At 44.5% G+C, this 12,500-nt stretch overlaps 1 protein-coding gene across 1 annotated transcript in view; it reads left to right on the top strand.

Moving 5' to 3' along the window:
- The first annotated feature begins 5,596 nt into the window (after positions 1-5,596).
- The window catches only part of prkcg (protein kinase C, gamma), an 18,978-nt gene continuing 12,074 nt past the window's right edge, over positions 5,597-12,500 (top strand). Inside the window, exons 1-6 of the mRNA XM_030783478.1 lie at positions 5,597-5,826; positions 7,742-7,773; positions 7,904-7,986; positions 10,099-10,210; positions 10,840-10,968; positions 12,017-12,173. Of these exons, the coding sequence (XP_030639338.1) occupies positions 5,597-5,826; positions 7,742-7,773; positions 7,904-7,986; positions 10,099-10,210; positions 10,840-10,968; positions 12,017-12,173 (743 nt within the window). The remainder of the gene's footprint in view (positions 5,827-7,741; positions 7,774-7,903; positions 7,987-10,098; positions 10,211-10,839; positions 10,969-12,016; positions 12,174-12,500) is intronic.

Below are 12,500 nucleotides of genomic sequence, written 5' to 3'. Positions count from 1 at the left end.
ATCATTACTTAACTGTGTGAAAATTAAATGCAACACTGAAATCTCCAGAATGTCAAATATGAACGAGGAGGAGGACACAGGAGGAGAAGAATGAAAAATAGTGTGAGAGGGAAAAAAATGATGATGAAGATGAAGATGAAGGTTGTGAAGTGTGGAAAACCCTGTGCAGTCAGTGTAATGTCATGGTCATGTGACCTGATGCTTGGAGCTGTCACAGATATGACTTTATGATCATGTGACCGGACAAACCCCAACCCTCACTGACACTCCACAGGACAGAACTGATGAGGTACAATTTCAAGAGACTCAGGATTTAACACCAAAATGCTTTGGTTTTTTGTTACTCTACTTATCTATTTATTTACTTACTTACTGTTTAATTTATTGATTTGCACTGACCATGTTCCAGAAGTACATTGTCACAACCCATCCAGAAAACGAAGGAGAGCCCAATACACACTACATTTACATCTCTTAGATCTGTTTCTGCTCATTGTCCTTCCCTGTTGGACCCGTCAGCCGACTCTGACTCATCACAGGTCTGTGACTCTACCCTGCGACTGTACCTCTTTAGAGATATGTGACTCTACTTTGTCACAGATTTGTGACTTTACATCATTACAGATGTCTTGACACTCTCTCATAACAGGTCTGTGGCTGTCACAGATGTGTGGCTTTACCTCGTCACAGATGTGTGGCTTTACCTCGTCACAGATGCGTGGTTTTACCTCGTCACAGATGTGTGGCTTTACCTCGTCACAGATGTGTGGCTTTACGTCATTACAGATGTGTGGCTTTACGTCATTACAGATGTGTGGCTTTACCTCGTCACAGATGTGTGGCTTTACCTCGTCACAGATGTGTGGCTTTACCTCGTCACAGATGTGTGGCTTTACCTCGTCACAGATGTGTGGTTTTACCTCGTTACAGATGTGTGGCTTTACCTCGTTAGAGATGTGTGGCTTTACCTCGTCACAGATGTGTGGCTCTGCCTCGTTAGAATGACTGATTGGGCGGACAGGAGCCTCAGCTGGTCTCCGTGACTGACAGAAAGCTTAACTCAGGGTAAATAACAGTCTGAGAGATTAGGGGGGAAAACAGCTGACAGGAATGAATGACTGCAAGACCAGCTTGGAGACTCACTGGCACTGAGCAATGGCAGAGAGACACACTTTTTTTTTCAGTCAAATCGTACATTCACTCGTCCAAGGTGGGCAATGATTTAAGGTTAAAGTAATTCTGGTTACACTTTACGGGTTTTGAGGAATTAAACCTCAAACTTCAGATTAAACCTCAGATTAAACTTCACATTTGGATTTGGGTAAGATTTGGATCTGTTTGACTCGGGTTTGAATCAGATCGTGTTGATCATACTGCGCTGAGGTATCACAGGAAATGCATGTTGGTTAGAGTGCCGGTTTTCTGCGGGAACAGCGTGAAACAGCACCATCTAGAGACCAACTGTAGCACTGCACGTGTAAAACAACGCTGTGGAACGCTCGCACACTTCACATCAAACAAAATCAATGCTTGGAGATTTGCTGTGTTCCTTCGGTGGTGTATGAAACGGTGGTTTATAATTGTGTGGCAGGTGGTTTGATGTCAATTTTTGGAGTTTAGCTCTGCTAAAAGGCCCTGCGTCCGAGGCGTGATGTGGAATTTAAACCCTGTATGACCTTCTCTGTAATTCACAGCTGGAGAAAAGTCACAGTGTCTGCAGAAGTTAGTAGCCGTAGAGGGAAACCGTGTGCCCCTTAAGAGTGATAGAGTAAACGTCCACTCAGCAGGAGAGAAGGAGAGAGAGAGAGAATTTCTCTGGATGCTGACTGTGTAGTTTACGGCTGACTAATCCAATGTTTGACCATCATTTGAAATTAAAATGAAAGAGTATATGTTTTCATTAATTTAATTTCATACATTCACTGTCACATCCCTGGAGTGTGTGTGTGTGTGTGTGTGTGTGTTACAGGACTTTTATCGCGCCTTGTCTTTTACCCTTTAACACACACACACACACACTCGCACACAGGATTCGTTTATTGGGATCTGATAACTGCCACATAGCTCTGGACATTTGCCGTGTTTCACACCGTTTGAAAAATGTGTCGTTTTTGTCAGATATGATGAACGGCGCTCGTACTCAGTCTTGTCCTGTCTTATGGAACATCAAACATTTATGTTCAGTATTTCCACACGCAGTGAGGGACCATGCATCAGAGATAAAAACTTGGTATATGCTACATAAATGCAATATAAAAACATCCTGAATGTTTTACGAGGAATCCGTTGGTGTTGTCAGCTATAATGTCTCTCTCTCATATCTGAACGCAACTCTTAACAACCCAACACGGTAATATCTCATTTCTCTCAATCATACGAATCAACAGGTGAAGCCCGACCCCCCCCCCCCCCCCCCTTTACCCTGTCCTCCTGTGGTGTTCAGTTGCTGCTTGAGTTTTATAGCGGTGCTGTGCAGATGCTGATCGCGGCTTTAATTCATTTTTACGACTCTCACGCAGAGCGTGGCAAAAAAAAAAAAAAAAAAAAGGCGGCGGTCGAAAACGAGCGTGCTCGGCATTGCCACGCGCCGGCGTGTGCCACGGGGCCCGACCCGCATGCGTCCGCGGCGGCTCAGTACCGGCACACAGATTGACACGGAGCTCTGACTGATAATTAGCAGAGGTGTGTTTGTGCAGAGGGCGAAGAAGAAGGACCCGTCTGACACCCGTACAGCCTTAACATAACATACTGCAAATAACATAAGACTAATATCTACCATGTATTCTCCCTCTCTCTCCTGTGCATGCAAGCATGCTTGTGTGTGTGTGTGTGTTTTACAGATAATGACAGCAGGATCTGAAAACATGATCATCAAATTAACCTGCAAACAGCACGCTGACCTACACACACACACACACACACGCGCACACACACTCAATGACACTGGCTTGCTCTCTAACAATCTTTGCTAATTATAATTGTTAATTAATTTTCTCTCTGTTTCCCCATCAGGAGACTAATAACCTACATTTTACTTCATTAGACCTTCAACCTTTTACTCTCTATCTCTCTCCTGCACTCCCTCTCTCTCCCTCTCTCTCTCTATCTTTCTATGTCTCTCAGTCCACCCCGTTTCTCTCCTCTACCCTCTTTCTCTCACCCCCCCCACCATTCAAAGGCAGGTATACTCTGTGTGTGTGTGTGAGAGTGTGTGTGCGTGTTGTGACCCAGCTGTCAGACCCCTGTCTCTCTGCCTCTACCTACTTTCTCTGAACTGTTGCAGCTGAGTCGTTCTACAGATGAACCACCTGTGTGTGTGTGTGTGTGTGGATTGTTCCTGCAGATGTTACAGAGATGATACCATTAGCTTCTCGTTTTTCACGACAGCTCTTCAGCTGTTTGTCCAAATCCTGCGTTACGTTGGCTATATCTCAGCTTCTGCTGGTGCCAGATCTCTCCATCTGTTGACTCTGTGTGTGTGTGTGTGTGCGCGTGTGCGTGTTATTCAGAGTGATTACTGATCGACAGTAAGTGATCATTAGCCCTGTCAGTGCGGCCTGCTTACATTGAACTGTACAGGAAAACAAGATGGCCGACCACACCAGTGGCATGTGCCAATCTCTCTCTCTCTCAGTCTCTGTCTCTCTCTCAGTCTCTGTCTCTCTCTGTCCTCTTTCCTTTCCTCCATCTCTTTGTCATTCTCCAGAGAGAGGTAACCCAGATTTCAAAAATGAACTGCTGCCTATTTCTCTACATCCCCTCCCTTCTCTCTCTCTCTCTCTCTCTCTCTCTCTCTCATCCCCTCATTCTGTTGGTAAAAACAGAATCTTGGAAAGAGAGTCTCTCGCCTCTTCTCACTCTATTGGTTGAAGGAATATATAGCTCACCTCTGCTCCCCCTTCCTCTTTCGTTCTTGGAAAGCTCTGGTCTCATCCCTTCCTTTTTCTCCCTTTTTTTAAAATAGTTTTTTGTGAGTTTGTCGTTTTCCTATATGTGAACATTTTCGTTAAATATTCTCTCTTTCTGCAGTTTTCTCTGTCTTTCGGGGGTTTTTTTTGTTTTTGTTTTTTTTTGTGAAACACGAACAGGCGAACGCTCATACACGTATATAGAGAAGAGAGACAGAGAGAGAGAGAAAGTGAGAGGAAGAGGAGGGAGAAGAAGAAGAGATACTGGACTCTTTGATCAAGTCTGTATCAAGTCTGTCAGCTGAACAACCAAAACTACAGGTACAGTTTCTCTCTCTTTCACCCTGTCTCTCTTCCTGTCACTCTCTCTCTCTCTCTCTCTCTCTCCTCTTATCTGCTTCTCTGCCTTTTGAACTTTCGTCACGTTAGCCATCGCCTTCTCGTTTTTTTATTTATAGACGTATCCATCGTGAAAAAAAATAAAAAGTTTTGTGCTCTCGATATTGTTCCGGTTCCATTGACGTCCCTCATGTCCCTCCTTCGATACATCCATTTTCTCCCGTATTGTAATCCGAGATCATCTCCTGTTTCTTGACTTCACGTCCTGTATTCCATTTTTCATTCAGTCAGTCAGCACTCCATCTTCCACACTCCCTTTATTTTATTATTTTATTATTTTATTATAACGCGTATCTGATCGATACCACTCTGTTTCCATTTGACATCAACTAACTCCACCATTAATTAAACAGCAGAGGAGAAATGTCACTTTGACAGAGAGACTCAAACAGAGCAGGAGTGTGTGTGTGTGTGTGTGTGTGAGAGAGAGAGAGAGAGAGAGAGAGAGAGAGGGAGGGAGAGGCTATATTTTGGAAAGAAAGAAAGAAAGAAAGAGAACGAAAGAAAGAAAGAGTGCGCTTTGGGTAAAGTTGAATCGAAAGGAACAAGACTTGAGAAGAGAGAGAGAGAGGCGAAGATCGGAGAGAGAGAAAGAGAGAGAACACGGGGCAGGTGGTGAGGGTTTGGTTGGTGTGGCGATGAAGAGTATGGTGACTGGGCGTGCGCATGTGTGTGTGTGTGTGTGTGTGTGTGTGTGAGAGAGAGAGAGAGAGAGAGAGAGAGAGAGAGAGAGAGAAGTAGGGCAGGGCATAAACTAATCAGTGTATATCTCTGAAGAATGTCTACCACTCTTTCTCCATTTATTAACCTCTCACTCTCTCTCTCTTTTTTCCTTTTTCCCTGTGGATCTCTCTCTCTCTCTTTCTCTCTCTCTCTCTTTCTCTCTCTCTCTGTCTCTCTCTCTCTCTCTCCCTCTCAATATCAACATCCGCCTCCCCCACAACCACATCTTCTCATGTCTGTACTCCATATTTATGTGTGTGTGTGTGTGTGTGTGTGCGCGCGTGTGTGTGTGTATCTGGCCTTTCCTTCTGAGGTATTGTAATCCACGAGCTTGTTTACCCCTCCACTACCACTCCACCTTGTTTTTCACCATCATCCATCTCTTCTTTCCTTCCTTCTGTCATCATCCCATTCTTCTGTCTCCTCCCCTCTCCACTCCTTATCTTTCCTTTCTTTTCACTCATCCTTCTCTACGTTTTCCTGTTCAAAACGAGTGCCTTGATTAACGAAACTCTCCTTCTCTCTCTCTCTCTCTCTCTCTCTGTGTCTCCCCCTCAGAAGGAGGCATGTCTACCCCAGTCTCTCCGTCGCCCTCCCTCTCTCCGCTTGCCCTGTCCTCCCCATCTCCTTCCTCATCCCCCCTGCCCTCCCCTCTCTCTCCTCCTCCCCGTGTGCCTGTGTTCCAGAGGAAAGGAGCGCTCAAACACAAACGTATTGTGGAGGTGAAGGATCATCAGTTCACCGCACGCTTCTTTAAACAGCCTACCTTCTGCAGCCACTGCACTGACTTTATATGGTAAACGCACACTTAACACACACACACACACTTAACGCAAACACATCACCCACTGCTCTGAGTTCATATAGTGAACACACACTTTAACACACACACTCTTAACACAAACATACCACCCACTGTACCGACTTTATATGGTAAACACACTTAACACACATACTTAACGCAAACATACCACATGCAGCAACTTTATATGGTAAACGCACACTTAACACACACACAGACTTAACACAAACACACCAACCACTGCACCAACTTCATGTGGTAAACACACACTTAACACACACACGCTTAACAAAAACACACCACGTACTGTGCCAACTTCATATAGTAAACGCACACTTAACACACATACTTAACGCAAACATACCACCCGATGCAGCAACTTTATATGGTAAACGCACAATTAACACACACACACTCACTTAACAAAAACACATCACCCACTGCTCTGAGTTCATATGGTGAACACACACATTGACACACACACTCTTAACACAAACATACCATGTACTGTGCCAACTTTATATGGTAAACGCACACTTAACACACATACTTAACGCAAACATACCACCCAATGCAGCAACTTCATATGGTAAACAGACACTTAACACTTAATGCAGAGCGGGCACATACCGCTGTGCATCGCATCAGATCCACCTCACACACAATCCACCAACGCATTCATACAGCAAACCCCATTCAACACTTCCCTCCTTTACAATCAGAGGTTTACACTGCGGTCTACCAACCCCCCCCCCCCCCCTTGGCAGCAGACGTCAACACTGCACTGCTGTTGCCTTTACAGTGTCATTGACTGTAAACCCTCCACCGATAGCTTTATCTAACGTTTTCACATTCAGCTACTCTGTTAAAAAAAAAACAAAAAAAAAAAAACATGTCCAACTGAACACTCATCGCCACATATTTTATCCTGAACGACTGCACATCCCACCGATTTCATCTCTATGGACGCTCAGCACAGTGTAGCCATTGTTTTACACTTTGCGTAGCTGTATTGTGCGCGCGCTCCGCTAACAGTACGTGGGAAGTCTCAGACCAGATTTACACAGTCAAAACCGCGCACCCTCTTACCTCCCTCCTCTGTGTGAGTGTGTGTGTGTGTGTGTGAGGATGGCGGGCAGCTCAGGTCATCTTTCCGACTCATCCACCCCCAACCCCCACCCCCCCGCCCACCCTCACTCCTTTACTTCTGTCATTCACTCCTCACTCCCTTGTAAAGTTGTGCGTGTTTGCCCAGCCTGAGGGGCAGTGTGAATAATGCAGATATCACAGTTTGAACTGCTGCTAGACCGTATGCTCTACACACACACACACACACACACACAGAGAGAGAGGGGGGGGGTTAGAGAGAGAGTGAAATAGAGAAGGAGAAAGAGAATGAGAGAGCGAGTGCCATAATCAACACTAAAGCCATACGGCGTCTGTATAACAGTCTATGATTTTTTTTTTTTTTATGGTTATTTTTCTACCGATATGTTATTTTATATCCCTTCTGCTCTGCCTTTATGGAAAGCCTTGTCATCTTTCAGAATGTTCTAGAGGGCACCTTGCTTGTACTGGCTTTTAAAAGCCCGAAAAGTGCAGTATTCTGTTTTCTCTCGGTGTCTTGGCAGTTTGGTACTTTAAAAATATGACTTTATAATGTCTGTATTCTGTAGATTATGCACAATAATAGAGTTACAATACGTGCGAACCACTAGATAAGGGTTTATAGACTCAAACACATGAAAAGGCTTTTTGGGAGGCATAAGAATCTTTACGCTTTCTCACATTTTTAAAAATGACCACTAGGCGCCGCTAATTTTCCATATTAAGTATTTAATGTATTACCACATTGCCATCTAGTGGCCATTGGAAGAACTGACTGCCACGTCTTTTTATTTTATCACAGGGGAATTGGAAAACAGGGTTTCCAGTGTCAAGGTAAAACATTTTTTTTTATCTATTTCATATAAGCTGAATTTTGATGATTTATGGGGATAAGTGTTGATAACTGAAGGTTCCTGTGTGATAACCATTGTTCTCTCTCCAACCCCCCCCCCCCTTCTGTAAGTTTGTAGTTTTGTTGTTCACAAACGGTGCCATGAGTTTGTCACCTTTACGTGTCCTGGAGCTGTGTCCGGCCCTAAAGCAGAGGTGTGTGTTTTTCTTTCACTTTCTCCTCCGTTTTTCTTTCCTCTATCTCTGCCTCCTGCCCAGCATCTCTCTGTATCATGTAGGGCTGTGTATTGGCAAGAATCTGGCAATACGATACTTATCCCGACACAGGGGTTACGATTCAGTATATTGCGATATATTGCGATACTGTATGCAAGGCGATACATTGCGATTTTTTTAAATCTAATTTTAGACCCACTCATTTGACTTTAGCCATCTGCTGTTCCGTTAGCTGTACAACAGAATGGTGTCTTGCTCAGAGGGGTGCTCTAAGGTTTGTTGTGTTCCCAGAGTATTTGATTTTGGCATGGCACATTTTGCAAACAGCATGACTCTTGTCGACCTCCTTAGTGCCTTCTTTATGGTGGAAGCCAAAATGAGCCCACACTTCAGCTCTGTACGCCGTGGGAGCTGGTCTAACTCTTTCAGGTTCAGCCATCGGTGGTAACGTTAGCATTTACAAACCTAGTGCGAATGTTAGCGATGCGCCCTTATGCTACTTCCTGTCTCAGTTTATGTTGTTAAATTGGAGTGGAAGAGTCAAATGGCTGAGGATAGATTACAACACAGCTATCTAGGGGGTTTAAACAACACAAAATGAACCACTGTCTACCATGAATCTTTGCATGTAACCTATTAATTAAAAATCAATGGTGTTTTTGAGAAATCGACACAGTATCACAGAACATATCGCGATACTCGATATTATCGATATTTTCTTACACACCTCGTGTTATGCTTTCTCTTTCCTCTATCCCTACCTCCTGCCCAGTATCTCTCTGTATCATGCTTTCTCTTTTTCACTCTCTCACTCCCACTCTTGTCCCTCTGTTCACCATGTCTGTCTCCTTCTTCCTTTCTGACCTCTGTCTTTTTCTCACTCTTTCATCTCCTCCCTGTCGCCCCACCTCTCACTTTCTCTTGACCATTGCCTCGGTTCATTTCTCTGTCTGTTCTGTTCTCTCATTTCCCCAACTCCTTTCATCTCTTATTTTCTCTGACACACACACACACACAGTTATGTATGTGTTACTAGCCTGACATCCAAACAGCACCTCATCTGTCTTTCTCCTTCCAACTCTTTTTCTAGCACCTCACTGATCTGAGCTGATGATGGTGTTACTCTGACGGAGAGTGTGAATGTTCTTCCTCTCTTTCTCTGTTGTTCTCTCAGGGATTTAAAAGACATCCCTTCACGTTTTTTTTTCCATCCATCGAAAAACACTGGGTGGGAAAGTAGGTCAAGGAGAAAGAGTGTGTTTGTGTGTTTGAGATAGATAGAGAGAGAGGGGGCGAGAGAGAGAGACTTAAAGGAGAAGATCTTGCTGGATTAGGGTGACAGATTTACAGAGCAAAAGCGAAAACTGAGACAGCGCGACAGAGAGAGAGAGAAAGGGAGAGGAAGAGGAGGTGGTTGGGGAGGAACCGTGAGAGAGAAGGAGAGGGGTGAGATGAGGGAGGCATCGGGTGGAATTTTGAGAGAGAGAGAGAGGAGCAGGGAGGAATGAAAGATGCATTTTAATGAAAGGAGAGGAGAGAATGATGTGTTTTGATGGAGAATTACCAGCAGAGAGGAGATGAGGGTTGAAGAGAGAGGAAAAGATAGGACAGAGTTGCGTTTTTTTGATGGAGGAGCTGAAGTGTCACAGCTCAGTTACTCTCATTTTATTTGTCTCTAATTCTGACCTCAGAAAATAGACCAGATAATTGCCTCTTCAGCACAGAGACTGTCCTCCACACACACTGTGTGTGTGTGTGTGTGTGAGTGTGTGAGTGAGAGAGAGAGAGGGAGAGAGAGAGAGAGAGAGAGAGAGAGAGAGAGAGCGAGCGAGAGAGAGCATCCTCTGGACTCTGTGTGTGTGTGTGTGTGTGTGTGTGTGTCTGTGTGAACTCTCTAACCCTATTTTTAGAGGGAGGGTCAGCTTCAGTGGGAATCTCACACAGCTCCTAATTTAAATTCTCTCTCTCTCTTTCTCTCTCTCTCTCTCATGTCAGTCTGTTTTTAAGCAATTTACTAAATACTAATGTATTTCTCTCTTCTTCTGTGTAATCTGTGTGTGTGTGTGTATGTGTGCGTGTGCGTGTGTGTAGGATCTGAAGAGTAAACACAAGTTTAAGATACACACCTACTCCAGTCCTACGTTTTGTGACCACTGTGGGTCTCTACTCTATGGACTCATTCACCAAGGAATGAAATGCAGCAGTGAGTCTGTGTGTGTGTGTGTGTGTGTGATTACTGATCAACAGTAAGTGATCATTAGCACTGTCAGTGCGGCCTGCTTACAGTAAACTGTACAGGAAAACAAGATGGCCGACCATACCAGTGGCATGTGCCAATCTCTCTCTCTCTGTCTGTCTCGCTCTCTCTCTCTCTCTTTCTGTCTCTCTCTCTCTCTCTTTCTGTCTCTCTCTCTCTGTCCTCTTTCCTCTCTTCCATCTCATCTAATGCCCATGAACAGTAAATCAACGATTTGTTAGAACAATTAGTTAAAACACCCAAAACAATCAAAGCTTCATTCATCTATACGTTCATTAGTGTAAACATACATCATTTTCACTACCATTCGCTGTGATTGTGAAACTGAGCCCGAAATAATTTGTTTGTAATCAAACATTTTTGAGGGTTTTTTGCTATTAAAATGAAATTAATATAATTCAGGTTAACATATAGCTTGTTCGCTTGTCCTATTAACTGCCTTGTTAGTATCAATTATCATGTGTCTGACTTTATGTTTTTGCCTCCTTGTGTGTGTGTGTGTTTGTGTATGTCTGTGTGTGTGTGTGTGTGTCTCTGTGTGTGTGTGTGTCTCTGTGTGTGTGTGTGTGTTTGAGGCTGCGATATGAACGTCCATAAACGTTGTGAGAATAGCGTGCCCAGCCTCTGTGGACACGACCACACAGAGAAAAGGGGGCGGATCCACCTGAGTGTACGAGGAGAGAGGGAGGAGCTATATGTCACAGGTGAGCAGGAGTGGGAGGGGCTTCAGTTTTCTGGACGGGCACAAGAGGACAGGTTATAGATCAAAGGGAAGAGATTTTGTCTTGCATGAGCTCGAGTGGGCGGGGTTATGGGTCAAAGGCACACAGGGGGGAGGGGCAATCTGCCAAAGGTCGCTCAAAGGAGGCGGGGCTACCTGACAGGTGAGTTAGAGTGTGAGAAAGGAAAGTTAGGGAAGCTCTTTCCTTCTCTCTCTCCGTCCTGTCCTCTCTCTTCTTCTTCTTCTTCTTCTTCTTCTCTCTCTCACACACTCACTCTCTCCCCCATCCTTTCTGTCTCTCAAACAAAGGTGAAGTAAACTGACAGATGTAGCTCACTGCGGTGGAAAAGTGGAGTCACAGCAGGAGAGAGAGAGAGAGAGAGAGAGAGAGAGAGAGAAAGAGAGAGAGGGAGAGAGGGAGGGGGTGTGAGATGCAGAGAAGAGTGAGAGGAATGCAGAATGCGCTCCAAAAGGATATGCAGCATTTTTAAACAGATGAAAAGGTCGTTTTCAAGTTATTTGCTGGAGGTGATTTCCAGAGACAAACAAACACACACATACCACTATTTGCATTTGATGACCGAGCACACACACACACACACACACACACACACACACTAACACACTCACACACATACACACACCTCTATGTGCACAGTCACAGTCTGTGAACAAGTGCACAAAGACAAGCACACAGGAAGTGACCTGCATTTTTTACCTTTTATGTTATAATTGTGCCCCCTAGTGGTGCACAGAGTTAATGCAGCCATTCTGTCAGTGCAGAGAATGGTCCTAGCTGGTTAAGGTTTCAAGGCCTCTCTCAGTTGCGTGGGCCAGCGTCTCCTGCTCCGGACAGGTCTCACTGTTGTAAGAGGAGGAGGACTCTGAGGTGTGGTCTCACTGGCTTTGAAACAAACTAGTGCCAATGTGCTGGTCTTACTGGTCATGGCAGAAACGGTGTTCTTAGTGAAGAGTGAAAAGTGACATCAGAACCCTGACTGTGTGTGTATCTATGTGTTTGTGTGTTTTAGTGTACGAAGCTCATAATCTGATCCCGATGGATCCAAATGGGTTGTCAGACCCATATGTGAAACTCAAGCTCATTCCTGATCCAAAGAGCCAGAGCAAACAGAAAACCAGAACCATCCGCTCAACCCTTAATCCCGTCTGGAACGAGAGCTTCACCTTGTGAGTGTGTTTTGTGTGTGTGTGTGTGTGTGTGTGTGTGTGATTGAGAGAACTTAGTGTGTGTGTGTTTGAGAGAGTTTACAGCGTGTGTGTACGTTTGAGAGAGTTTACAGTGTGTGTGTACGTTTGAGAGAGTTTACAGTGTGTGTGTGTGTATGTTCAGTGTGTGTGTATGTGTGTGTTTGACAGAGTTTACAGTGTGTGTGTGCATGTTCAGTGTGTGTGTGTGTGTGTGTGTGTGTGTGTGTGTGTGTTTGAGAGAGTTTACAGTGTCTGTGTGTGTGTGTGTGTGTGCATTAAATGCTGAAGCTTAACTTCATCTTGATA

The sequence above is a fragment of the Chanos chanos genome, chromosome 9, assembly GCF_902362185.1.
Source record: "Chanos chanos chromosome 9, fChaCha1.1, whole genome shotgun sequence".
Classification (NCBI taxonomy): Eukaryota; Metazoa; Chordata; class Actinopteri; order Gonorynchiformes; family Chanidae; genus Chanos; species Chanos chanos.
This window is presented reverse-complemented; position numbering and strand designations above follow the sequence as displayed.